Source organism: Falco naumanni, chromosome Z (assembly GCF_017639655.2).
Source record: "Falco naumanni isolate bFalNau1 chromosome Z, bFalNau1.pat, whole genome shotgun sequence".
Classification (NCBI taxonomy): Eukaryota; Metazoa; Chordata; class Aves; order Falconiformes; family Falconidae; genus Falco; species Falco naumanni.
Window position 1 is genome coordinate 74,910,045 of NC_054080.1, and position 26,673 is coordinate 74,936,717.

At 61.3% G+C, this 26,673-nt stretch overlaps 3 protein-coding genes across 3 annotated transcripts; 1 reads left to right on the forward strand and 2 right to left on the reverse strand.

Moving 5' to 3' along the window:
• Positions 1 to 290: 290 nt before the first annotated feature.
• LOC121080750 (B-cell differentiation antigen CD72-like) lies at positions 291 to 6,015 on the reverse strand. Its single transcript, XM_040578873.1, has 6 exons — positions 5,871 to 6,015; positions 5,668 to 5,760; positions 1,384 to 1,698; positions 1,104 to 1,252; positions 770 to 870; positions 291 to 438 (listed from the first exon to the last, which is right to left on the reverse strand). The coding sequence occupies exons 1-6, from the start codon at positions 6,013 to 6,015 to the stop codon at positions 291 to 293; spliced, it is 951 nt and encodes a 316-aa protein (XP_040434807.1).
• Positions 6,016 to 8,149: 2,134 nt separating this feature from the next.
• Positions 8,150 to 11,466, forward strand: CD72 (CD72 molecule). The gene is made up of 7 exons (XM_040578874.1): positions 8,150 to 8,234; positions 8,320 to 8,409; positions 8,632 to 8,721; positions 9,196 to 9,510; positions 9,753 to 9,901; positions 10,233 to 10,384; positions 11,325 to 11,466. The coding sequence occupies exons 1-7, from the start codon at positions 8,150 to 8,152 to the stop codon at positions 11,464 to 11,466; spliced, it is 1,023 nt and encodes a 340-aa protein (XP_040434808.1).
• Positions 11,467 to 13,616: 2,150 nt separating this feature from the next.
• Positions 13,617 to 25,264, reverse strand: TESK1 (testis associated actin remodelling kinase 1). Its single transcript, XM_040580749.1, has 10 exons — positions 24,944 to 25,264; positions 17,831 to 17,952; positions 17,643 to 17,691; positions 17,266 to 17,412; positions 17,005 to 17,087; positions 16,546 to 16,636; positions 16,217 to 16,300; positions 15,666 to 15,755; positions 15,389 to 15,539; positions 13,617 to 15,156 (listed from the first exon to the last, which is right to left on the reverse strand). The coding sequence occupies exons 1-10, from the start codon at positions 25,160 to 25,162 to the stop codon at positions 14,114 to 14,116; spliced, it is 2,079 nt and encodes a 692-aa protein (XP_040436683.1). The 5' UTR covers positions 25,163 to 25,264; the 3' UTR covers positions 13,617 to 14,113.
• Positions 25,265 to 26,673: the final 1,409 nt, after the last annotated feature.

Sequence of the window (26,673 nt, forward strand, 5' to 3'; positions counted from 1 at the left end):
AGCTGGGGAGGGCTGGACTCCACACTGGGGTTTTGGGTCACTGTGAGCTGTACTGGCTAATGCAGGCACACAGGGATACGCAGAAGGCTGGTGCAAGGTGATATAAGTGTATGCATGAGTGTGAAAGAGGGGAGTAAAATCTGCTTTCCGTGAGCCTTGCTTTATAATACAGACACTGTCCCCCAGTGCTTTGTTGTGGTTGAGACATCGTGTGCATAGCGGAGAGGGTCTCGGGGTGTACCCCCAGCTCCTGCCCCTGAGTCCTGTGACAGAGGTGGGTGGCAGCACAGTCAGTCCTTGTCCAGGAAAGAAAGGAACTTCTTGGATGGGCTGCTCAGCATCGGGGGCTGCTCGCAGATCCACTGGTACTTTCTCACACATTTTGAACTTTCTATATTCCCGTTAGCTGACATGCCACACTCTGCAGAATAGTTGGGCCTAGGAGACAGAACATGTTTCAGAGGGGCAGTGACAGCACCCTCACTGTGGACATCCCTTCTCACAGGCCCCACTGCTGCTGTGGCAGGTGGGACACCTGGCACTAGGACAAGTCCGAGGAAGGGCCACATTCCTTCCCCCAGCCTCCTGCTCTGCCAGTTGGAGATCTGGCAGTGAACCCTGCAGCTGGGCTCTGCCCAGGACCCCTTCCTCAGGATGCTGATCATTGGAGCATCACCCCCTTGGCCAGGGGGGACTCACAGGATGGAAACAGCATGTCCTTGGCATGGCTAAAGGGCTGGTGCTTTGTGTCAAGGACCACTGCACTTACTGGTAGAGCTGCTTGCTGTCCTGCCATACAACAGTCCTCTTAGCGTCAGAAGAAAATTGTGCTCCAATCCAGTACGTGTCATCACTCATCACCAAAAATTGCTGGGGACAAGAGAAGCTGTCAAGCAGCTGCCCCATGGCCAGTGCCCACCTGGTTCCCAGGAGCCACGGGGCCAGCCATGCTCCTCCCCACAGGCTGCTGGGAAGGGCACCCAGGGCTTGTGCCACCACCTCAGCATGTCCACAGCTGCCATGCCGCTGGCACCACGGGGTTCTGCCCAGCCCCACCGTTGCCCACAGCCCCCTGGGGTGCTGCAGCCCCCCCGGCTCTGTACCGGCAGTGTCCAGGTTGGCCAGTTGCCTTGGACCAGCAGCTGAGCGGATTTCATTCTGCAGTCATGACGGCTGTCCCACCACGTCTTCCTGCTCACCGAGATGAAGAGGCACTTGCCCCTGTAGAGCACCCAGCCTGAGGGGCAGCAATCTGGGGGCAGGGGCACGGCTCAGGCACTCACCCTCCCACGGGTGCTCAGGAGGCCCAGCCTGGCTGTGACCAGCCCCCACATCCCCCCGGCAGCATCACTGCCTGTCCCCCCACCCCCACCATGGCCCTACCTGTATTCACGCAGGCACGCAGGCTGCTCACAGTGCTCTTGCTGGCCCTGAGCTCCCCCTGCACCTCCTGCATCTCCTCCTGCAACACAGCCAGCTCCTGCCTGGTGTGCCCCAGCTTGACGTTCAGGTTGCCCAACTCCTGCCGGCTGCTGTTGCCCTCCTGCCACGCTCGCTGCAGCTCTGCCATGGCCCACGCCAGCTCCAGCCGCATCTGCTCCAGGCTCTGCTCCCGTGCCCTCACCTCCTGCGAGAGGCGGCCCTGTTCGGCCGCGTGCTCCCGGGAGGCATCCTGCAGGCTATGGGTGACCTGCCAGTCTGGGGACAGCGGGAGTGAGCTGGGGCACAGCGATGGGAAGCAGTGGGAGGCAGTGGGAGGTAGTGGGAAGGAGCGGAAGGCAGTGGGAAGCAGTGGGAAGCAGTGGGATGCAGTGGGAGATAGAGGGAAGCAGTGGGAGGCAGTGGGAAGTAGTGGGAAGCAGTGGGAGGAAGTGGGAGGCAGTGGGAGGCAGTGGGATGCAGCTGGAGGCAGTGGGAAGCAGTGGGAGGCAGTGGGAGGCAATGGGAAGCAGTGGGAAGCAGTGGGAAGCAGTGGGAGGCAATGGTAAGCAGTGGGAGGCACTGGGAAGAAGCTGGTGGCAGTGGGAAGCAGTGGGAAGAAGTGGGAAGAAGTGGGAAGCAGTGGGAAGCAGTGGGAGGCAGTGGGAGGCAGTGGGAAGCAGTGGGAGGCAGTGGGAAACAGTGAGAGGAAGTGGGAAGCAGTTGGTGGCTGTGGGAAGCAGTGCAAAGGAGTGAGAAGCAGTGGGAGGCAATGGAAAGCAATGGGAAGCAATGGGAAGCAGTTGGTGGCAGTGGGAAGCAGTGCAAAGGAGTGAGAAGCAGTGGGAGGCAATGGAAAGCAATGGGAAGCAGTGGGAGGCAGTGGGAGGCAGTGGGAAGCAATGGGAAGCAGTGGGAAAATGTGGGAAGCAGTGGGCAGCAGTGGGAGGCAGTGGGATGCAGCTGGAAGCAGTGGGAGGCAGTGGAAAGCAGTGGGAAGCAGTGGGAGGAAGTGGTAGGGTGTGGGAAGCAGTGGGAAGCAGTTGGAGGCAGTGGGAAGTAGTGGGAGATAGTGGGAAGCAGTGGGAGGCAGTGGGAAGCAATGGGAAGCAATGGGAGGCAGTGGGAGGCATTGGTAAGCAGTGGGAAGGTAGTGGGAGGCAGTGGGAGGCAGTGGGGGGCAGTGGGAAGCAGTGGGAGGCAGTGGGAGGCAGAGGGAAGCAGTGGGAAACAGTGGGAGGCAGTGGGAAGCAGTGTGAGGCAGAGGGAAGGAATGGGTGGTAGTGGGAAGGCAATGGGAAACAGTGCGTGGCACTGGAAAGAGGTGGGAAGCAGTGGGTGGCAGTGGTAAGCAATGGGAAGCAGTGGGATGCAGTGGGTGGCAGTGGGAAGCAGTGGGAGGCAGTGAGAAGGAATGGGAAGCAGTGGGAGGCAGTGGGAGGCAGTGGGAAGCAGTGTGAGGCAGAGGGAAGGAATGGGTGGCAGTGGGAAGGCAATGGGAAACAGTGCGTGGCACTGGCAAGAGGTGGGAAGCGGTGGGAAGCAGTGGGTGGCAGTGGTAAGCAGTGGTAAGCAGTGGGATGCAGTGGGAGGCAGTGGGAAGCAGTGGGAGGCAGTGGGAAACAGTGGGAAGCAGTGGGAAGCAGTGGGAAGCAGTGCAAAGGAGTGAGAAGCAGTGGGAAGGCAGTGGGAAGCAGTAGGATGTACTGTGAGTAATGGGAGGCAGTGGGAAAAAGTGGGAAGCAGTGGGAAGCAGTGGGTGATAGTGGGAGTAAGTGGAAAGCAGTGGGAGATAGTGGGAAGGCAGTGGGAAGCAGTGGGATGCAGTGGGAGGCAGTGGGAAAAAGTGGGAAGCAGTGGGAAGCAGTGAGAAGCAGTGGGAGGCAGTGGGAAGCAGTGGGAGGCAGTGGGAAGCAGTGGGAAGTAGTGGGAAGCAGTGGGAGGCAGTGGGAAGCAACGGGAAGCAGTGGGAAACAGTGGGAGGCAGTGGGAAGCAGTGGGAAGCAGTGGGAGGCAGTGGGAAGCAGTGGGAAGCAGAGGGAAGGAATGGGTGTCAGTGGTAAGGTAATGGGAAGCAGTGGGTGGCAGTGGGAAGCAGTGCGAAGCAGTGGGAAGGAATGGGAGGTAGTGGGAAGCAGTGGGAGGCAGTCGGAAACAGTGGGAAACAGTGGGAGGCAGTGGGAGGCAGTGGGATGCAGCTGGAGGCAGTGGGAAGCAGTGGGAAGCAGTGGGATGCAGTGGGTGGCAGTGGGTGTCAGTGGGTGTCAGTGGGCGGCAGTGGGCGGCAGTGGGAGGCAGTGGGAAGGATCGGGAGGGAGTGGGAAGCAGTGGGAGGCACTGGGAAAATGTGGGATGCAGTGGGTGGCAGTGGTATAGCAGTGGGAGGCAGTGGGATGCGGTGGGTGTCAGTGGGTGGCAGTGGGAGGCAGTGAGAAGCAGCGGGAGGATGTGGGAAGCCGTGTGAGGTATTGTGAGGCAGTGGGAAGGAGCGGGAGGGAGTGTGAAGCAGTGGGAGGCAGTGGGTGTCAGTGGGTGTCAGTGGGAAGCAGTGGGAGGCAGTGGGAAGCAATGGGAAGCAGTGGGAGGCAGTGGTAAGCAGTGGGAAGCAGTGTGAGGCAGAGGGAAGGAATGGGTGGTAGTGGGAAGGCAATGGGAAACAGTGCGTGGCACTGGGAAGAGGTGGGAAGCAGTGGGTGGCAGTGGTAAGCAGTGGTAAGCAGTGGGATGCAGTGGGTGGCAGTGGGAAGCAGTGGGAGGCAGTGGGAGGCAGTGGGAAGCAGTGGTAAGTAGTGGGTGATAGTGGGAGGCAGTGGGAAGCAGTGGGAGACACTGGGAAGGCAGTGGGAAGCAGTGGGATGTACTGTGAGTAATGGGAGGCTGTGGGAATCAGTGGGAAGCAGTGGGAGGCAGTGGGAAGCATTGGGAAGCAGTGGGAAACACTGGGAAGCAGTGGGAAGCAGTGGGAGGCAGTAGGAAGCAGTGGGAGGCAGTGGGAAGCAGTGGGAAGCAGTGGTAAGGTAATGGGAAGCAGTGGGTGGCAGTGGGAAGCAGTGAGTAGCAGTGGGAGGCAGTGGGAAGCAGTGGGAGGCAGTGGGAAGCAGCAGGAAGCAGTGGTAAGCAGTGGGAGGCAGTGGGAAGCAGTGGGAGGTATGGGAAAGAGTGGGAAGCAGTGAGTGGCATTGGGAGGCAGTGGGATGCAGTGGGAGGGAGTGGGAAGCAATGGGAAGGAATGGGAGGCAGTGGGAGGCAGTGGGACGCAGTGGGAGGTATGGGAAAGAGTGGGAAGCAGTGAGTGGCATTGGGAGGCAGTGGGATGCAGTGGGAGGGAGTGGGAAGCAATGGGAAGGAATGGGAGGCAGTGGGATGCAGTGGGACGCAGTGGGAAGCAGTGGGAGGGAGTGGGAAGCAGTGGGAGGCAGTGTGATACAGTGGGAAGCAGTGGGAGGCAGTGGGAAGCAGTGGGAAGGAATGGGAGGCAGTGGGAGGCAGTGGGAAGCAGTGGGAAGGCAATGGGAAGCAATGGAAATCAAGGGGAAGCAGTGGGAGGCAGTCGGAAGCAGTGGGAAGGAATAGGAGGCAGTGGGGGGCAGTGGGAAGGAATGGGAGGCAGTGGGAGGCAGTGGGAAGCAGTGGGAAGGCAATGGGAAGCAATGGAAATCAAGGGGAAGCAGTGGGAAGCAGTGGGAGGCAGTCGGAAGCAGTGTGAGGCAGTGGGAAGCAGTGGGAAGCAGTGGGAGGCAGTGGGAAGCAGTGGGAAGGAATAGGAGGCAGTGGGGGGCAGTGGGAAGCAGTGGGAGGCAGTGGGAGGCAGTGGGAAGCAGTGGGAAGCAGTGGGAAGCATTGGGAGGCAGTGGGAAGCAGTGGGAAGCAGTGGGAAGCAGTGGGAGGCAGTGGGAAGCAGTGGGAAGCAGTGGGAAGCAGTGGGAGGCAGTGGGAAGCAGTGGGAAGCAGTGGGAGGCAGTGGGAAGCAGTGGGAAGGAATGGGAGGCAGTGGGGGGCAGTGGGAAGCAGTGGGAGGCAGTGCAAGCAGTGGGAAGCAGTGGGAAGCAGTGGGAAGCAGTGGGAAGCAGTGCAGGCAGTGGGAGGGCAGCTCAGGGCAGCCAAGCAAGCAGCAGTGCTGCCCCTCAACCAGCAGCTCCAGCACCCCCGGGCTAGACAACCCCCCAGCAGCCTGGCCCTTGCCCAGCCCACTCCCAGTGCCCCCCTCCCTGGCCACCCCCCCACCCCACGGCCCTCGCCCTGACTCACAGCAAGTCCCCAGGGCCACCACGGTGGCCACCAGCAGCAGCAGGCTGGCTGCCAGCAGCCCCCCAGCGACACGCCAATGCCGGGGCCGATGCCCTGCAAGAGATGAGCGCCCACGGGCATCACCGCACGGTCCCACAGCCGCCGCCCGGTGCCCACTCTGCACCAGGGCACCCCCACAGTGGTGGCCGCGGCCGGGGCCTCACCTGGGCTGGCTGCCATGGGCACCGGTGCCGGCGGCACGTTCTCATAGGGGCTGTCATCCTCATCGGGGGCTGCGTGGCAGGTGGGGGAGGTGAGTGGGGGGGCCATGGCAAACTTCAGGTCGGCGTAGACCACGCTCTGGGCCATACTCTGAGCTGCTCTGGTGGTCCTGGCAGCTGCTGTGCTGCTGCAGTCACTGCCTCTCTGAGAACTGCAAAGGAGAAGTGCAGCTAGTTTCTGGAGAAGTAGAGGTTTGCTGTCAGGTGCTGTAGGTGGGAGGAGGACAGCACAGCCACTGGGACTGGTGCCCTGCTATTGGCTCTGGTGCGGTCACCATGGCCCCTTCTATGCCCTGAAACTGCTCAGGGTCCTCTGGGGTGGCAGTGGGGTGCAGGAGCAAAAATCATGGACTCAACGACGTATCAGTATGATCCTAGTTGAAGCCACTTTACTTAAGTTTCTGCAAGGTTATATACAATTTTAATATTCATACACACATCACACCTTAATTCTATGGGTTACATACACTGTTCACACGCTGCCATACAGATACTAATGTGTTAAAAGCATGCAAGCGGTTAGTCCCATCATTAAGATTGTTGACATTCTTGCAGTCATCAGATCCCAGCTCAGCTCCTGTTTTTCTGCCTGCTTGACTGCCAGCGATCCCATTTTGTTTGTTCTCACACAACATTGCAGCCTTGCTGAGCAGATAAAGCCTTTATTTAACCATATCAAGCTGCTAAAGCAAGAGCGACTTTTGATAGGCCAGGTGTCCCTTTTCTTCCAAATACATTGCCACAGTGGGACAGTGCAGCTTGGTATTGGGGTGCTGGACAGGTCTACAGGGCTCAGACTACCGAGAATCGACCCAGCTTTCTGAGGCAGGGGAGAGGAGGGCTGGCTCTCGTGTAGGAACAGGTGTCTCTGGTGCTGCCTCCATCCCGGATGGAGGTTCCCCCTCTTAGTACTCTGCTTTGGGTTTTGACCATCATTGCTGTGCAGTGCAGCCCCTAGTGCCTGGAAGGGGTTTCCACGTTGCAGTGTGAGCTCTTGCTCTTTCCCCTTCTCCCGGCCACATCTCCCCGTTCTGCCAGCAAGGACACCACAGGCTACTATGGCCCAGACCTAGAAGGGTCATGATAAATGGGCCCCATTGCTCTCCTCTGGTCGCCAGCCCATTGCTCCCACAGAAGCAGGTGGGCAGGTCAGGCAGGTGCCACTTGCACTTGGTAAATCCCACTGGGCTCCCCCCAGCCACCACCATATCCTCCCTGTACCTGGACCACTACATGCCCAGGAGGATGTGCTCCACCTTCTTCCTGGGGACTGGGTGGAAGCTGCTCAGCCTTTAGCTTTCCAAACATCTTTACTGTCCCCTTTGGAGCTGGCCATGATTTTTGCCTTTATCCAGTGGCAAAGAACTTCCACTGCTCTTGAAGAGGTGGTGGAGAGTGGCCTTGCAATGCTCCACTGGCACCCCTGGATGCCTCCAGTCCTGTCCCAGGAACTGGCTTTGTCCAGATGTGCCCAGCTGGTCCCTAAACTCAGTGCCTTTTCTGAAACCTGCGTCTCTGTATGCAGTTCAGTAGAGATCTCTGAGACGCTGAGGGGCTGAAGGTTGGGACAGAGGGAGGAGATGCTGTGAGTCCTGGAGTTGTGGTCTGGGGAAGGGACGGCAAAGCAGGTGTCACTGCCCTATGTAACCCTCTGGGGAGCTTTGGACTGATGACAAAGCCAGGGGTCTTCTAGGAGGGTATCAGGGAGAGGATGAAAGGGAGCAGCACAAGCTACATCATGGGGAAATACCCATTCCCAGAGGCCAGGAGGGGAAATCTGCATCCGTGAAGACTTCCAGCCACCCTCAGGGCTGTCCCCAGGGTGATGTGCTCCTGTATCCAGGCTGGTCCTACTCTCCTCCAGCTCTCCCCTGACCCAGGGATTTGGGTCCATCCCTGCTCTGCCACTGCCCTGACCTCAGGCAGTGCTGCCCTGGACCTGCCATGTGCTCGTGGGAACTGTGAGCACTTTTGGGGTGTGGGAGGGGACAGGGCAGTGATGCAAGGACCAATGAGAAGGTGCTGGTTCCTGCAGCTGTGCCTCGTTGGTCCCATCTGCCACAGCTCAGAGCAAACTTCTGCTTCTGAAGACGCTGACTGCACTTCTTCCCTGCACCCCCAAGAGACGGCGCAATTACGAGGGAACAGGACCATCCCAGAAAGGCATCCCAAGGGTAGGGTGGGAGCCAGAAGGGCTCAGGGCTTGCCTAGTGCTTGCCCACATGGCCCAGAGCATGGTTTATGCTGACCTGAGGTTTGCCAAGGTGATGGGGGGCCGGAGCATGGCCAGCCAGGCATTGGAGGCAGGTGAGAGCCCTTGGGACCCCCTACACTTTCCCCATCATGCCTTGCCTTGTGGACTCATCTGCCCTCCTCTCCCTTCCTCCAACAGCCCTTGGCATGGATAATGCGGAGAGCCCCTACGAGAACATGCAGCCGTTGTCGGTGGGGCAGGATGGGGACAGGGCCCAGCCCAGCCGAGGTGAGTGCCTAGCTGGAGTCCAGGGAACCTGGGGAGGTCTTGGCTTGGGTAGTGGGTCATGTTTCAGGGTACCGCTTTCCCATTCTTGAAGAGAAAAAGTGCCCACACCATGCCACCTGTGCTATCATGCTGCCACTCTGCTGCCTGAAGGTAGGAGGTCTAGGGGCTGTCAGGGGTTTCCTGACTCACTATGTGATGCCTGTGGTTGGTTGTGTCTTGCAGGGCGCTGGTCCTGGTGGCAGTACCTCCCTGTGGGACTGACAGTCGCCTGCCTGTTGCTGCTGGTGGCCACTGTGGCCCTGGGAACTTGCTGTGAGTTGGGGGGGCTGGGCACTTCTGAGGTGGGGGATGGTTGGGCAGCGTGGTGAGAGGGAGGCAGATGGGCTAGGGTGAGTTCCTGGGTGAGTGGTGGGGGTGAATGGAGTATGCCCATGCCCACTCTTTGCAGCTGGATCCCTCTGCCCTGTCTGGTACAAGCTGGCTTGTACTCCTTGCACATCATGGGTGTCTCCCTGCCCTGCCCAGGCTTGCCCAGCCTTGTGTTGCTGCACCCTTCCTGCCACTACCCTGCTCTGTCTGCTCCTACATCCATCCTGTCCTGCCTTGCCCTGCTCCCCCCTGCCACCGCCTGTTCCTGACAGCACAATTCCCTGCTGTGTCTTTCCCATCCAGCATGGATGGATGGTGCCTTGCAAGGGTCATCCTACCCCCCTAGCAGGGTCAGCCCACGTGGCCCTGCCCGGGCTGTCCCATCGCTGTGCCCCAGCTCACCCCCGCTGTCCCCAGACTGGCAGGTCACCCACAGCCTGCAGAACGCCTCCCGGGAGCACGCGGCCGAGCGGGGCCGCCTCTCGCAGGAGGTGAGGGCACGGGAGCAGAGCCTGGAGCAGATGCGGCTGGAGCTGGCGCGGGCCATGGCAGAACTGCAGCGAGCGTGGCAGGAGGGCAACAGCAGCCGGCAGGAGCTGGGCAACCTGAATGCTGAGATCATGCGACTCACGGGTGTCCTGGGGAAGATGGAGAAGGAGATGCAGGAGGTGCAGGGGAAGCTCAACACCAGCGAGAGCACGGTGGCCACCTTGCGCTCTTGCACAGCTATAGGTAAGGTGATGGTGGAGCAGGGATGGGGTGCCCCAGAAGACTAGCACCCCTCAGCAGGCATCCAAGGCAGGAACACTGGCTTTTTTGGCCACATGGTCAGGACCGGGTGGTCCAAAGGCTGACACTATGCCTGGGGCAGAGGCTGAGCCTGGTGTCTGCTGGGAAGATTTGGGGCTGTTCCCAGTCCCTGCCTCAAGGCATCTGTGGCTGAACAAGCACCTGAGTTGTGCCCCTGCCCCCAGATTGCTGCCCTTCAGGCTGGGTGCTGTACAGGGGCAAGTGCCTCTTCATCTCGTCAGAGAAGAAGACATGGGAGGACAGCAGAGATGAGTGCAAGAAGAAGTATTCTCAACTCCTGATCACCAAATCCTGGAGTCGCTGGACTGTGCCGGTAGGGCACTGAGGGAGCTGATGGCAGGAGCTGGTGGATCCAGCCCTGGGGTCCCTGTGTGGGCCAGCACTGCCCTGGGGTCCCCTGGCCTGCTGAAACATTGGAGGGTGCAAGGCTGATCTCTGGAGCAGGTGGTGGACATGGGGCAGAGAGGCTCTGGCACCACTGGATGCTGCCAAAGATAGAACAGGGCACCAGGGCTGCTCAGCTGTCCTGCCCCAAGGAGCTCCAGCCCAAGGTGTTCCTTGGGGATATGACCACCCCCTCCAAACATCGCACTACATAGGTACCATGGAAAAGCCACTAAAAGCCCCTTTTTCTCCTTCCCCAGACCTTCCTGAAGAACTCAGTCACCCCATACTGGATCGGGCTGCAGAAAAGCAGCTTCCCCTGGTATGAATATGGGTGGCTCGAGGAAGAGGACCCATATGGCGAAGAGGTCTCAGACACCTGGTTCTGGGTGGATGGCTCCCTTTACCGAAGGTACCCAGTGGCGCAGCCTCTTGCTGAAACCCCTTCTCCTCGCGTACCCAGTCCCAGGCGCAAGCACTGGGCAACAGAGAACAAGTCAGCTGAGGCTGAGGGGAGGTGGGTGCAGTGGTGTGATGAGATGCTTAGAGGCTGTGCAAATGGAAAGGCAAGATTTGGCGGGGGGGGGGGGGGGGGGGGGGGGGGGCATGTGCAAAGCATGCACAAGCAGGAGGCAGCGAAAGGGGACAAAAGAAACTACATGTTTTATTCGGGTTCTAGACAAAGTGTTTGAGCACCAGTTCTATAGTTTTATCCCCCCCCTGTGCCTCCCTGGTCCCTCGTTGAAGGGAAATCAAGCCTTCCCGCCTGAAGAGGGTCCTGGGCTCCTCCCTGTCATGTGCACCCCCTCCCCGTCATGTGCACCCCCTCCCCAGCTCACCACAGCTTCCTCTTGCAGTGTCTGGGAGCAGTGGGGAGGAACAGACCTGTCTGTCTGGCTGCTGGGTCCCCAGTCCCTGCCCGCTGCCTGCTTCTCCATCCTCACCCCCACTGTGGAGGGCTGCACCCCAGTGTCCTCACAGCCCAGGGCAGTTCCTCCAGCCACCCGTGTGCCCCCAGGGAGGACAGGGCTATCCCCACCGCTGGGTGCTGCAGAGATGAAGTATCCCCCAGCAGCAAGGCTGAGATTCAAGCAGTGGGGAGGCTAAGGGGAGTCACAAGCAATGCAGAGCCTTAGAGTGGTTTCTCAGCCTGCCCGAGGAAGGGCAGGGATGTCCTGGCTGAGGCTTCAGACTGTGAAAACAGGAGGGGAGGACTGCGGCATCCCCCCTTTGACTGCAGCATTCAACACCTCCTGTGCAAGCCTACAGGAGGCAGCTGTCAGCAGCCACAGCTGCCTTGGCTGGGGATGGTGGATGCGAGCAGCTCCCTGATGTGTTGTTTCCCCATCCAGGCCATGGCAGTCAAAGTCGAATGGATCCTGTGCCATAATAAGCCACGGGATCATCAAACCTGCCCAGTGTGCTGCTCCTGATGACCTGCAACTTTGGATCTGCGAGAAGGCAGCAGGGCCAAGCTCCCCTTTCTCACTGTGATGGCTGCTGGCTGCAGCACCACTGCGGTGAGTGTCCTGTGCCAGACTCTGCCCAGCCTAGTGTGTGCAAGGCATGGGGGGCATGCATGGAGGAAAGTGGGCCTCTGTGTAGACCTCTGCATGGGGCATGTTGATCTCCTCCCTTGGAAAGGCAGAAGGATGCAGGCACCTTCCTGTGTGGGATGAGCCTGCCTGCATCCCTTTGCTGCTGTGGGATCCCCTAGTCTGCAGTAGATCAAGAGACTGCCCCCCCCCCCCAACAACAACAATCCTAACCCCCGGCCCCCACCCCTAAGATGTGATGCAGCAAAGCACCAAGATGAGGGAAACCCCTTTGCAAGATGTCTTCCCAACCCCACTGCATGCAGTGGAGATTGGGCAGCACCTCACCCTCACCCTCTGCCTTCCCTTGCAGCACCTGTAGGCTGCACCACCTCCACTTCAGCCTTGCTGCATCCCATCCATGTGAGCAACCCACTACCCATGGGGCTGCCTAGGTCCTTCCCAGCAATGCCCAACGACATTTGGGCATCACGCAGGCTGGGGGAGGTGCTGGCAGTGCCCATTTCCCCCCCAAGCTGCTGTGCTTCAGCAGAGCGTCACAAACCCACAGCCCAGCCCCACACCTGCATGGAGTACGCTGGGTCTTCCTGAGCACAAGGGCTGGTGTGCAATGGGGAGCCCAGCCCCAGATCAGACCAAGCCCTGATGCTCAGCCCTGCAGCCATGCAACATCCCCAGCACAGAGCAAGCTGTGGTGCTGGCATGCCAGGATGTGGGAGTGGGGGACAGCACAGCCCTGCACCTGGCTAGGTCCCCTTCCCACAGCAGGGACTTTCTGCCTGGCCCCATTACAGCTGCAGCTTGACCATGGCTTCCAGACGACCCAGCAAGAAACACCGTCAGCAAAGCCTCAGTACCCAAGGAGAGAAGCTGTGCCTGAACCAGCTAGCGCCTGTGCTGGTGGTTGGATTTTTTTTAATTTTTTTTTTTTTGCTAATTAGAAAGTAGAGAAATGACCTTTAGGATTGTACAGTATGATAGTGCCTTGCAAAAGCAACTCTAGCACTTGCTAGACTGATGCTTTGCGAGACAAGTCATTAGGACTTTAAAATAGTTACTACACACCTGCGTATGAGAAGATTAAGCAAAATAGCCCTGATTGTAACACTGTAGCCAGGCAAGAGCAGAGGAAGTCGTGTTCAACCAAGCGAAAATGCTCTGGGTTTATTATACGGTCCTGTCTGCCATATATAGTTGATGAATTGCTATGTGAATTAGCTTGCTTGAGGAGCGAAAGGGTGTTAAAAGCCAGTTTTTGGAGGTGGCACGTGTCACTATCTCGTCCGCTGGCTGAAACCCCTTTGTAGCAATAAAGAACCACAGCTTGCCCGCGCTTTGCTTTCTTGTGTACCACCACAAACACAGACGCAAGGGCATGAACCCAAAGAACCTAAATAATGAATGGGAATTCGATCAAACCCATTTCAATGAGATGGCCACTCTGGAGGCATTGAGATCTTGGGCTGAGCCAGGCTGGCTTGTGATCCCCAAGGGGCTCCCCAGAAGCCCCAGACAAGCCCATGCAACTTTTTGGGGCTGGGCTCCCCTCCATGTCTGACATGCATCCAAGAGACAGAAGCAGCAGCCCGAGTTGCTGGGACATTCAGTTTTTATTGAACACTTTAAATAAGCTGGGTATATATTACTAGCAATTATTATTAATAATAATAATAAAAAACACAGGAGTTCTGCATTCACCAGTGCATTGTGCAGGAGGGAGGAAAGCCCGCTCTCACCCTTGCCAGGGTGCAGGCAGCCTGACTGTGCTGCCCACCAGCCCCTTCCCACCACGGCCAGGAAGGCACCCCGGCCCCTCTGCCCACACCCTGCTCCTGACCCCATGTGCCAGGGAGAGGCAGGGTTCTGTGCCAGCTCAGCACCCAGCTCTCAGCTTTGGGTGGGCTGGGGCAATCCCAGCGCTGGCAATCCTCCCTGTGCACTTCCCCATGTGCATCGCCCTGCTCCCGGTCCCCTGCACACCTCTCCCCATGGAAGGGACTGGCTGTGCTCCACACGCTTGCAGGGAAGCACATGGACACCCACCAGCCCCCACCCCCCCCCCTCCCCGACTCCCCAAACACACACATACACACACTGACCCCTCTGCCCCCAGCCCAGCCCCTCTCATCCCCTGGAGCACAGTAGGCTCCCAGCTCTCCCAGGCGATCAGGCTCATTGTACATCCCCTGGGAGAGCTCACAAAGGCATGGGGCTGTGGGGAAGAGGGGTCCCACATGCAGGGTCTGAGCCTCAGGGGCCCCGCGGGGGACCAGCCCTGCCGCCCGGGGCAGCACTGGACCATGCTCAGGGCAAGGCTGTTATTGCACTTCAGTCCCCAGCACGGACCCAGCCCAGCCCCTAGGGCTCCCCGCAGACCCCCAAGGCCAATCCTGGTGGGATGGGTGCCCGAGCGCCTGGGCTGTGCTGTGGAGGCCATGGCACAGGGCACTGCAGCCACTGGCAGCCACCAAATGCCGAGGGAGCGAGGACAGGCTGCAGAGATGCACCAGGCTCTGGCACCTGCCCGGTGCTGTGGCTGTGGAGGGGGTGGCTGGAGGCAGCCCTACTCCCCAGGATCCCCAAAATTAGGACTGTGCCTCCGGCAGCTTCAGGCTGGGCTCTGCCAGCACTGGCCCTGGGGCCTTCTGGTGGTGGCCCCTGTCGTGGCAGAGGAGGCTCGTGGCCTCACAGTTGAGGTTCTGGTAGCGAGGCGGGCTGGGTGCTGGCCGGTGGCAAACGGAGGTGAAGCTGAAGCTGAACGGACCCAGGCAGCAGCCGGGACAGGGCAGCACCTCATCCTGCTCCAGAATGGTGCTAGAGCCATGCCCAGGCAGCATGGCTGCACGCTCCGTCCGCTCCAGCACCGCTGCGCAGGGGATGCTGAGCTCAGAGAAACTGTGCTCCAGGCTGCTGCCCCAAGCCACGGGTTTGCTGACCACCACGTGGTTGTTGTTGAAGAGGAGCCCACTGGGGGCTCGCTGCTCTGGCTGCCAGGGTTGGATGTCCAAGGATGCTGTGCGGATGAAGTTGCTGTTGGGGAACAGTGTGGGGAGCTGCGGCAGCTCGGGGCTGTCGGGGCCGCAGTCCATCCGCTCCTCCACCCCAGGGCTGGGGGGGTAGGCTTGTCCCCGTGCTGGGGGAGGAAGGAGGGCAGGGCGCTGCGGATCATCAGCGGGACAGATGGACTCCATGCCCAGTGCCAGGCCCCCCCGGTGGGGCAGCTCAGGGGAGGCAGGCAGCGAGTGGCACTTGCGGGGGGCTGCAGCAGGCGACGAGAAGTCACACTGCACCTCCACGGTGGGCTCAGGTGTCACGGGGGTGCTGAGCTGGAGCAGGGCAGGGGGCGGCAGGTCGAAGGTGAGTGAGATGACCGATTTGCTTGGTGTGTCGAAGAGCTTGATCTTCCCCCCCTTCAGATCCTCGCGCTGGGAGAAGGGGTTGATGCGAGGGGATGCCTCCTTGGTCCTGGCCCCATTGTAAGGCTCCAATGGCCGCAGCAGGGTGGACGATTTTGGGGGGAACATGTCGGACTGGCTGCGGGACAGGCGCTGGTCCGGCTGCAGGTGCTGTATCCCCAGCTCGCGCAGGGGTGACTGCTTGGCTCGGCTGGCCACCCTCCTGGCTTCCCCTGGGCACAGGCACAGAGGCGGGTCACCAGCTGCCAGTGCAAGGTGCTACGGGGTCCTGGGCACCCCACAACCCAGGGGTGCACTGTGAGGGGGGCACAGAGACCGGCTCCATCCTGCAGACCTCATGCAACCCCTGTCTCCTTCCCCATACAGCTGCCAGGGTAGGATGGGACACCCAACACCCCACCTCCTTGCACCCTGCCATGGCCTGTCCCCAGGATGCCCACATACCGTTGAGCGTGGCTGCTGTCCCAGGCGCAGGCAGACTCTCCCTGCAGCTGAGGAGGGTGGCCCTCACACCCTCAGCACCCAGCTGGTGCTGCAGGATGCCCTCCAGGCACTGCGTGATTTCCAGGAACGAGGGGCGGGAGGCGGGCTCCATCTGCAGACAGGAGGGGTTAACCATCAGGCCTGTGGGCCCCCCAAGCACCCCAGGGAGCTCTGCCTGTCAAAGGCAAGGCTGCCTGTCCTGCCCGGCTGTCCTGGGAAGCAGAGTTGGGAGACTCACACTGCAGCAGTGGAAAGCGAGCTGGAGGAAGGCCGCTGGGCACTCTGCTTCCACCATGGTGCGAAAAGTGGTGACATCCAGACCAAAATCCTGTACCAGAGAAAGGAGGAAGAGTGAGGTTGGGTCCCCTGGGGCACCACACGGGCTGGGGAACTCAGGATAGCTGGGCCCCCCGCCCTCACACTGACTGTGTGCCACCCAGGGCTGTGGACCTGGCAGCATCCCAGCAAGGGGGGACCCTGGTCTCAGCCCGAGTTGGGGCAAGGCTGGGGATGCTGTGACACAGATACTGCCTGCTCTTTGCCTGAATCCAGCTGTCCCCTTCCCTCATCCAAGCCAACTATGGACTCTGAGAACAGCTTATGAGCAGAGGGCATCCCTCCCTGGGCAGCATCTGGGACACAGCACCCCTGCCCCGAGATGCAGGGCAGCTCCTGCACATAGGGCTCTGCCCTGCAAAGGAGGGTGGTCCCCCTCATTTGGTAAAGCAGTCCCAGCCCCAGTGCTGCTGCCTGCCACCCTCCCTCCCTGCCCAGGTCCCAGGAAGTCACCTCAGTGCGGGGTAGGTAGTCAGGGTCAGCAGGGACACGAGCAATGGTCTCACACAGGATGATGCCATACGCGAACACATCGGCCTGCAGAGAGCAGGGAGTCATGAGGGGGATCCCTGCAGCCCCTGAGGAAGCATGCCCACCATTCTGCGAACCCACAGCCCCCTCCCCACTGCGCAGCCATGCCAGGGGCCCTGCCACCTCGCCACCCAAGGGATCCCCAGTACCTTCCCTCTGCATCCCAGGAGCTCTCAGGGCTGCAAATCCTGCAAACCAGTGGCAGTGCAAGCATGGGTAAAGTCCCATGCATGGCAGCCATGGAGTCTCACCTTCTCATTGTAGATCTCCCCTCGCAGCACCTCAGGCGCCATCCAGTATGGGGAGCCCACCACAGCCAGCGGCTCCTTCTCACTGCCCTCGCTGGGGGACACGGTGGGACATTAGGGGCTGCCCACAGCCCCCTATCCCTGTCCGACCTCCCATCCACCCGCTGGGGCAGCCCTAATCACCATCTCCATCTCCCTTCCCAAGCTAACCCTCCTTCATGCATCCCACAAACTCATCTCTCCCCACTCACACCATCCCCTACTCCATCCCCTTCTAGCCGGCCCCAAATGTGTCCATCTGCCCTATGGGTCCCCACCGCTGGGGACCACCCCCACCACCCCCCATCCCTGCCCTTCTAGTTGCATCCCAAATGTCCATCCCTCCCCAGCTCTTGCTCTAAGTGGGCTGGAAACCCCCCACTCCAAGGATGAGGATGGACAGGGTGGACGCTGCCCACGCACCTGTAGGTGGGGATCTTCTCCGCCAAGCCGAAGTCACCCACTACAGCCGTGTAGCCATTGGCCTCGCGGCGCACCAGGCAATTCTGGGAGCACAGGAGGACCCCTGTCACACCCAACCCCGCACCAGCCCTGCCTCACCAGCCACTGCTATCTGGATGCCCCAGCACAGAGCAGCCTCCTGCCCCCCAGCTGGTCATGCCTGGGGCAGCAGCATGGGTATGGGACAATGAGGGCAATGGGATGCTTTGGAGCATCCCATACCTTGGAGGTGAGGTCACGGTGGAAGATGCCTTTGGAGTGCAGGTAGCGCAGGCCGCAGGCGATGTCGAGGGCCAGCTTGACACGCATGGACCAGGAGAGGGGCACAGGGCTGTCCAGCAGCTGCTCCAGGTTCCCACCATTGATGTACTAATGGGAAGAGCTGGGCCATAGCATCACTGCGCCCCCCGCCCCGCTCCATAATGCCTGATGCCCATCTCTCATGCTAGCACATCCCCCAACCACCCCCAGCACAGTCCCCCCAGTAGACCTTGCCCTGCACATGTGTCATGGGCTGAGAAAGTGTCCCCATAGCCACCACTGTCCCCTCCCCAAGTCTGCAAGAACCCCAAGACTCACAGCCGTTGCCCTGCTCTCACCTCCGTCAGTGCATGCAGTTGTCCCTGGTGCACGCACACCCCCATGAACCTGTGAGACAGAAGTGACCTGAGGGCGGCTGCAGTGGGGACCAGCCCCGGGAGCTCATCCAGCACTGCAGTAGCTCCAAACAGCCCCGGCGAGGGAAAAGGGGGGACAATGGGGACAGCAGTGGGGGAGCAGGTCCTACCTGAGGATGTTGGGGTGTGAGAGGCGGTTCATGAGCTGCACCTCCCGCAGCATGTTGCCTCGGTTGCTGGTCAGCTTGTTCATCTTCAGCACCATGATCTGCCCTGACTGACGGTGCCGCACCTGGAGCGGGGTGCAAGGGAGGCTGAGGCCCATGTGCCTCCACAGCCCCCCCCAGATACCAGCCTGCACCCAGCACCCACCCAAGTCCTGGAAGCAGGAGCTGAGCACCCCATGCACCCAAGGCATGGGGTACCCTGGGGACAGCTAGGGCTAGGGAGGGTTCTGCCAGCACAGCAGCACCCCAAGAACCCTAGTGCTGATGATGCACAATCCCATCCTTCCTGAGGCGCCCCGCTTATTGTGCTCCCCCCACTATGCAACACTCCCAAGCCCTCCCGCAGAGGCAACGGCAGCTCCTGCAAGCTGTGACCCCAGCCCTGCTGCAAGGACAGGCATGTGCAGGATTTGGGCATACCAAGGAGGGCTTTTCTGGATCAGTACCACCCAGCTAGACCCTACCAGAGTGGGGTGGAGGACAGAAGGGGCACATTGCCCCCCTGAAACAGCCCCAGGAGTGGCCAGCACTGCCCTAGTGCATGACCCCAGCCTGGTGGGGCACGGCACTGAGACAAGGCTGTATATTTAGCCGGCCCCAGCCTGACACTATCGTGCAAGCTGGGGGCCTGCCCCTCTGCCAGGAACAGCAGCTGGGAGCGTGGCCAAGCATGGACATCCCTGTCCTTCTGTGGTGCCCCAGCGTGTTTAGGGTGAGGGATAAGCACAGGATTCCCTGCCCTAGCACCATGGCGGGGGGCTGAACCAGTGCTGAGGGTCCCTTCCTGAGTGAGGGCTGGGGGTAGGACCGGTCCCCCTCAGAGCAGCAGCTGTTGTGGGGGACAGCCAGGCAGATCCCAACTGCCCCCCGGGCACACACCAAGCTGTGCACGGAGGCGCAGGCATTCCTTGGCACTGCCGTCAGCTGCCTGCTCTTCTCCTTTTTAGCTGATGCTGGTTGAAGCTGCTGTGCTGCTGCCAGCTCCTGGCCCTTCCCATATCACCTACTGCCACAGGGATCACCTCCCTGGGCAAAACACAGAGGGCTGGTTGGAGACAGGGTCCTCAGTGCTCCTCATCCAGCTCACAGCTTGCCCCCTGTCCCCATCACAATGAGCAGGGGCTGGCACACTGGGGTCTCTGGGGCTCCCTTCCCACCCCATGTGGCTGGCATTGCTTTGGGGAGTAGTTGTCCTGGGGTGCATGCTGAGATGGGGACTCATCCAGCACTCCGTACACGGGAAGTAGGCAGCAGCTTCCCCCACCAAAGGGCCTGGGGGGTAATCAGTGCTTCATAAAGATCCCTCTCTATATATGTCTGAGCACACCAAGGCCAAACCAGCCCCAGGCGGAGTGGAAGCAAGAGGCAACAGCTTAGCCCGGCCCCACCCTGCAGTGCCACCACCAGTTCATTTTGTTCATGGGGAGGCTTTGAATAATTCAGCAGCCACCTGGCCGTAGGGTAGGCACCCCGCTCTGGTAACACCTGCATCACCTCCAGCCAGCTCCAGGCACCCAGCACCCCTGGCCTGTGGGCAGAGGCCATGTGACAGCAGAGATCAGGATGGACCCTGGATGAGTGAGGAGACACCCCACACGCCTGGCACTGTGGGTCCCCATCCCACCCCTCCACCATGCTGTGGGGAGAAGGGAGGATGGGTTTCTCCATGGTTCCTCCTCGCTGAGCAATGGACAGAGCTCCTGGGCTCGGCAAGAGTCCGTCCCAGGATGATGGCGCAGCCCCTGCTTTGGGGAGCATAGTGCCTTCAGCCCCGCATATACCCAGGGTACCCCATCTTCTAATGGCACCCCAGGTCCTCCCTGTGCCCACCACCCTGCTCACCCTACCCCATCACTGCCCTGCAGCACCTGGCACCACTGAGAGCCCCATCCCAGCGTCCTAGGGCTCCCTGTCCACAACTGTACCAGCATGCAGGGCAAGGGGCACCCCTGCTCCATCCTCACCATCGCTGCCTCCCCTCCCCTCCACCCCCACCCCTACGCAGCGGACAGCTGGAGGCAGCACCAGACACAGAAACAGTGCTCCCTGTGCTCTGGTGGCTGCACTGGCTTTGAGGAGGGGGCCTGCCTGGCTAAAGCAGGTGGGCAAGGTCTCCCTTGGCCCCTCTATCTCCAGGCAGAGCCAGGGGCCAAGGGAACCAGAGCCTGGACCAGGCCAGCAGAACCCCCAGTCCTGCCAAGACCCCGGTGCTGGGTGCCGCCCAGCAAAGCCCAGCACTCCTGACCCAGCTTGCCCGGCGGCAGCACTGCCTTCCCTTCCCATGCCGTGCAGGGCTGGCAGGACTGGCTTGGTCGGTTTGGCTGGCACCAGCAGCTGCCAGGCAGCAGGACCTGGCTCGATGGCATAGGCAGGCTCAGCCCTGCCGGGACGGCGCCAAGCAGCAAGGCTCCGGCGCCATGCGCCCACAGCAGGGATGGCACACATGGCACTGACACTTGGTGGCCATGCACTGTGGGGCTGGCTGGGTCCTCACCAGCAGCAGTGTCCCTGCATCAGGGAGCAGCCCCCGGTGGGCAATGGCTTAGCTCCCCACGGTTGGGATGTGCCCGTAGCTTAACTCCTCATTAAAAAGCCTCCTGCCATTGTAATAGGCTGGGTGAACAGCCATACAGCGCCTAACGACTTAATCCCACAGGATAGGCAGCCTGGGGGAGAGAAGGTCTAGTGAAAGCCCCTTCTCCAGAATCTCTCCCAGGGACCCCAGGAGCTCCCAGGCAGCACAGCCCTGCCCTGATGTCCTTCTCCAGGACTCCATTCCCAGGGCAGGGAGGGCTCCAGGGGTTGCCAGGACAGCCCCAGCCCCTCACTCGTGGGCCATGACCTCCTTGAGGGCACTCAAGAGCCCTGAGCTCCCTTGCAAGACTGCATCCTGCCATCTCCCCGGCATGCTCTGCTGCCAAAGGCCAGCAGGGAAGGGATTATGCCCTCAGGGTCTTCCTACAGCCTCCTAAGCACTGGCCAGTTTACCCAGTCTGGCCAAGTGCTAACACCAGCCTAGTGCCCTGGCAGCTCTCCAGAAGCAGGCGTAGCAGAGGAGGGAGCAAGCCATGACCCCTGGTGGGACACAGACCCTTGCTATGGGGGTTTCTTTCCCTGCCACCATCCAGGGAAGCAGCGGGTAGCTGAGCCTCCCCAGCCAGGATGGCGTCCCCTCGCCTCTCCTCGCTCTGGCATGGTGCCCAGGAATCCCAGCGCATTCCCGGGAGCTGAGCTCAGCCAGGCAGCCGTGCTGGGGTGTAGGGGGAGGACAAACCACCAGTCCCCCACCCAGGAACCAGGCAAGCCCTCGCCCGTCCCTGATCCCCCCCAGCACCCCACATGGCCCCTCTGTTGGGTGCTTCATGGACGTGCTGTGGATGAGCTGGGGTGCAGCGGCGTGCCTGTCCCCATCCCATCTGTTGCCAGCACACAGGGCTGGGGGATGGGATGGGGCTGGCTGCAGCCCCAGCCTGGGCACAAGGGATCTGAGCTCTTTTAACAGCGGAAATTAGAGTCTTATTTAAAGAGCATGCTAATCAGAGCGAGCAGACGGCCTGGCCTGCTCCCTCCCCACAGCCGGCGCTCCTGTCTAGACACAGGATGGAATTCCGCCCCCAACCCCCCCCCCCAACCCCCAACTGGGGGTCTCAGCAGCCAGACCCCCTGCACCCTGCTCGGGGGAGAGGTTCACACACAGCCCCGCTCTGTGTTCATCCCATTGTCCCAGCCCAGTGCAGGCAAGGCACAGTCATTTTGGGATATCATCCTGCACCCCTCACCCCCAAGAGCCCGGTTAGCAATGCTGCGGGTAACCCCACACCTGCCGATAACGGCTGCGTCTGAGCTCACGGGAATCCCAGTGTAGTGCAACAGGTCTTTTGCTGGGTGGGACTGGAAAACCTACTCATCACACCAACAAGGCAGAATGGGTCAAGACAGACTTCCTTTGGGGAAGCAAAAGGTGGAGACCGTGCAGCATCCGTTCCCAACAGGTGCTTGAGCAGCAGCCCTCACCTCCTGTGCTCCGCGGAGCAGTACCACGGGCACACCAGCAGCCAGGGCAGTGGTGGCATTGCACGATGGCAGCAGACCATTGCCAGCTCTCACTGGCAAGCCCAAGGCACACCCCGTGACAGCGCAGGAGAGCTGTTGGCAGGTCCCCAGCTAGTCAGCATGTGTTTCCAGCACTCAGGGCTCCCAAGCGGTGACAGCAGGGCCAGGGCTGCTCCTGGCTGGCTGACCTCGGCAAATTCACTTCCTCCCTGCCTGCCTTAGTTTCTCCATCTGTGTCATGCCACTCCACCCTCCTTTGTAAAACAAGGCAAGGTCCACTGATGAAGGGCAGCAGATAAAGAGGGAGGGAATCAAGCCATTAGTTACACTGGTAAACTGGGAGTAAATACAAAATCTCAAAGGTTGGTAGTGAAGTGAGAGGTGGCAGGTGGGTGGCAATCATGTCAAAGCCCTCACCTGAGCTCTGTCAGTGCTGGGAACTACTAATATTGCACCCCCATCCCTGCCCCAGCACCACGGAAATGGGACACAGGGCAGTGCATGCTGAAGGGCTGCGCCCTAGGAAGCAGCATCTCTGAGAGAATGGGTGACAGCGGGGCACAAGGTGCAGAGATGGTCAAAGACCTCTGGATACAGCTCCCAGGACAGTGAAGCCAGGATGCTGCCCACAGCCCCTGCACCTGCTGCGGATTGAACATGGGAATCTAAGAGAGGGATCTGGAGAAGAGATGCAACAGTGCTTTTAAGGGCTGGAGAAAATGTCTGGCACAAACACACCTGGTTCAATCTGCTTGGTCTATTAGGGATGGAGAGGTGGTTTGCTGCAATGTCCGTGTACCCGAGAACGGGGGTGGCCTGGTGCTTCTGAAACCACGCAGGGAAAGGCAGTGAGAACCAGCTGCTCCAGAGGGAAATGGCCCAGCTCTGCAGCATAGCAGGGCATCAGCTGGGAACAACCTCTAGGGAAAAGAGCAGCTTTTAATCACTGGTGTCTCCTGTTTGCTCCGGACAGCCTTTCTGAGAGATGTGCTTGGCTGAGGTAAGATAAGGCTCAACCCCGCAGCTAGCTTGGGATACCGGGCCTCAGAGACACTGAGCCTTTTGGCTTTAATGCTGGGAAGACAGTCAGATGCTCGTGCTGGTACCCCAGCACCCTGCCTGGCCCTGGCTCGGCTGCACACCAGGGCTGAGATACCAACACATAGGGACAGAGGCGTCCAGGTCCCCTCCCTATCCCCCACGCCCACCAAGGCTGGAATGAAGCAGGACCTAGCAGCCACACGGAGGAGGGAGCCGTGAGTGCCCACGGCCATGGAAAGCAACAGCAGGAACAAGGGAGGTAGGAGGAAAACAGTTCCTGTGCTGCCCTGCCAAGCTCCATCCTCCTCGCAAGCTCAGGCAGCCAAACCCCAGCTCAGATCCCGGGCCTGCCCCATCATCCTGCTGAGCTCTTGGACTCAACCCACTGCAAGAGCACAAAGCCCCATCTGGCCCCCTCCTGCCCCTGCCTCCTCTCCAGCACGCACACACGCTCCTGCTGCCTGATCCCACACGCCCCCCACAACCTCCGCTGGTCCCCCAAATCCTACGTGCAAGTGGCCCCACAAGATCATGAACAACGGGTGGGAGGAGCATTTTGTGGTTCCCACAGGGCCGGGAAAAACAGGCACAGCGAGGCAAGGAGAGACTGTGGCCTGGCCAAGACACGGGAGCATCCATTATTAAAGAGCTGTATCCACGCCTGACATTATTAAATGCCTCCCTCTGCTCCAAGGTGCTGCCGTGCACTCCAAGCCAGAGATCAATAGCAGGAACCTGGCCAGCAGAGAGGTCATGGCTCTGCAGGGGCAGGAAGGAGCATGGAGGAGAGGGACACGGCTCTGTATGCCTGCCACGGCCCCTCACAGGACACCCCTCTTGTGGCTGCAGAGGATCCAGGTCTTGCCGTCTCCCTGCTGAAGGGGGAATGGTGGCAGGGCTGGAGAGACACCCCAGGGTCCCACCAGGATGTGGATGCCCAGCTGTGCTGTGCATAAGAGCGTGGTCCCACGCAGGGGGCACGGCGCAGCGCTGCCTGGGACCGCGGCAACAGTGATGGGAGGTGTTTGGGGTCCTGCCCAGCCCAAACCTGCTCCCTCCCGAGGGGTAAAGCCACTAGACGCACGGCTTAAGGGCAGTCCTTACCCAACAGTTTGTGGTGCCTTAAGTGATGCCAAGGATGGAAACAACATGTGCACACACCTCCCCTTGGATGGGGAGGGGAGCGGTGGCAGCTGGGCAGGGCACAGCCCTCCAGCTGGCAGGGTGCTGTCACCACACTCCTCTGCCGCATTGTTGGGACCCGGAGGTCCCCACCAGCACCCACGCACCCCTAACCAGAGTGTGGGCCACACACCGGCATCCCTGCTCTGGCAGTCCCAAAGAGGATGGAGGACAAAGGCAGCTCCGGGGTCCCTGCTGGGGACCAGCCTCCGCATTGCCACACAGCATCACAGCCCTCTCCCAGACCCAGTCACCTGCGGGAGGCTCCCGTGGGACACCCTGCACATCTGCCTGGCCAGCACCGCCTGGAACAGGCCCAACAACGCTGGAAATCGCCTCGGACCGGCTGCACATGCTGCCTGCAGCCCCTTGCCACAGGCACGCCCTGGGCCTGGTGGGGCCGGGGCTCCAGTCTTCTGACAGGGGTCCCCGGGGCTGGGCTGCCCGCCGCCCCACCGGTGCCCCGGTGCCCTGCGCGGCCCCGCTGCGAACCACGCTGCAGCGCTCGGCAGCGCTCAGCCCCCCCGGGCTGTAAACAGCGCCCGCGCTCCCTGCCGCCTGCACGGAGGGACAACACCCCGGCGGAGACGGGGCTCTCCGCCACCCGAGGTCCCCGCCGCCCCGCCCCACCCCCTCGACCTCGCCCAGCCGCCGGGGCTGGGGACCCGGGGTCCCCCCGCGCCCCACCGAGGGCCCGGCCGGGGCTGCGTGGGCCCCGCCGCTCCCCGGGGGATGCCCGACCCCGGCGGGCACCGCCATCCCCGCCCCCGCCCCGCACACCTTGAAGACCTCGGAGAAGAAGCCGGCCCCGATCTTCTCGCAGTAGAAGTCGTCGATGCGCGCCAGGGTGGAGACGGCGCTGCGCAGCGCCCGGTACGAGGAGGGCCGCAGCCGCCCGCAGCCCGGCCAGGGCCCCGCCGCCTCCCCTTCGCTCTCCCCGGGCCGCCGCGGCAGCTTCTCCCACTCCATGTCGGTCCCGCCGAGCACCCCCAGCGCCATTCACCCCCGCGGCCGGGCAGCCCCGCCGCCGGGGAGCCGCCGCCTTGCCCCCCGCCGCCGCACCCCGGCCCCCGGGGCGACGCTAGCGGCGGCGGCGCGGGGCGGGCGGCGCGGCGCTCCTGGCCCGGCAGCGGCCCGACCCCCGCCGCGGCCCGGCGCTGCGCCTCCGCCGCCCCGAGCGCTGGCACCGGCGGGGCGGACCCGGGGCGGGGCCAGCCCTTAACTCCTTGGGACCCGCCGCCGCGCCCTGCCGGAGCCCCCCCGCCCCGGCGGGGACCGCGCACCCCCCGGGCAGCGCCGCCGGGGTGCCGAGCCGGCATCTCTGTAGGCGCCCGCGGGGCTATGGGGCCCGGGCGGCCGGTGCGCGGCTCGGGCAGACCCCGCGGACGCGGTGGCTGCTCCGTGCGGACTCCTTCTCCCCTGGGTCCCACCTGGCGGCACACTGGGAAGGCTGGACTCTCCTTCTCCCCTGGGCCCTGCGCGGATGCTCACTGGAGCGGCAGGATTCTTTTTTTTCCCCATAGCACCCAGCTCCTCAGCAGACGGACCAAGGGTGTGGGCAGCTGATCTCCCCATGTATCCAACCCCAGCCCAGTTCCCCCGTATGAGCAGCCGCTGCCAAGATGGGCCCCACTGGTGCAGGCTCGGATGACTCCTCACCATTGCTAGGCTGGATGCCGCTGTGGATGTGGGGCTCTGCTGCTCTCTGTGCACCCACCCCTGCCTGGGTGGTGTCCCAGGGCCTGGGGGGACTGTCCTCCAGAGGAGCAGGGAGTTGCAGCCTCTCAGTGACAGTTTCTTGGTGCTTCTCCCTTCCCTGAGCTCCTCCACTTCTCCCCGGTCTCCTTCTGCTTCTTGCCCCCCTCCCTGGCCTTTTTCCCAGCTCAGAGGCTGCATGGGTCCTGTCCTTTCTGCCCAGGGACTCCCTGCGGCTGGATCTGCCCTTTCTCGGCCCCACACATTTCACTGCTGCTCTCCTTGGCATCCGCCTGCCTGCGCTGGCCCAGCCCTGCCCCAGCTGCTTCCCCCGGTGCTGCCACAACCCTTGTGCACTGCCCTGCCTCCACAGCTACCCCACAACTGCCTTGTTCCAGCTGTTTCCCTGTGCAGTGCGCCTGGCTCCACATGCCCTGCACTGCTCTAGCTGCTTTCCTAGCTGGGAAAAGCAGCTGCATGTGAGTGTCTCCTGGTGTGGCATTTTTTGGCCAGTGCTTGGCTCCAAGTGCCACCACACACAGTGTAAACACCATGGACCATGAGCCATGGGTTTTCTTCCTTGTCCCAGGAGGGACAATAAACCCTGTGGGCTAAAGCAGGGAAACTGAGCCTCTGACTTCTTTGTAGTGGGAGCAGCTCCCTGCCCGCAGAAATGCATGGTACTTCTGCTCTTCCAGGTCCACAGAAGAGAGTGGGTCTGTGGAAGTCTGGTTTCCTACGTGTAGGGAGGCAGAGACTGGGGACATGGCTTTGCCAGTGTCTATCTTGTGGGGTCTGAGCCATTCCTCTCCTCA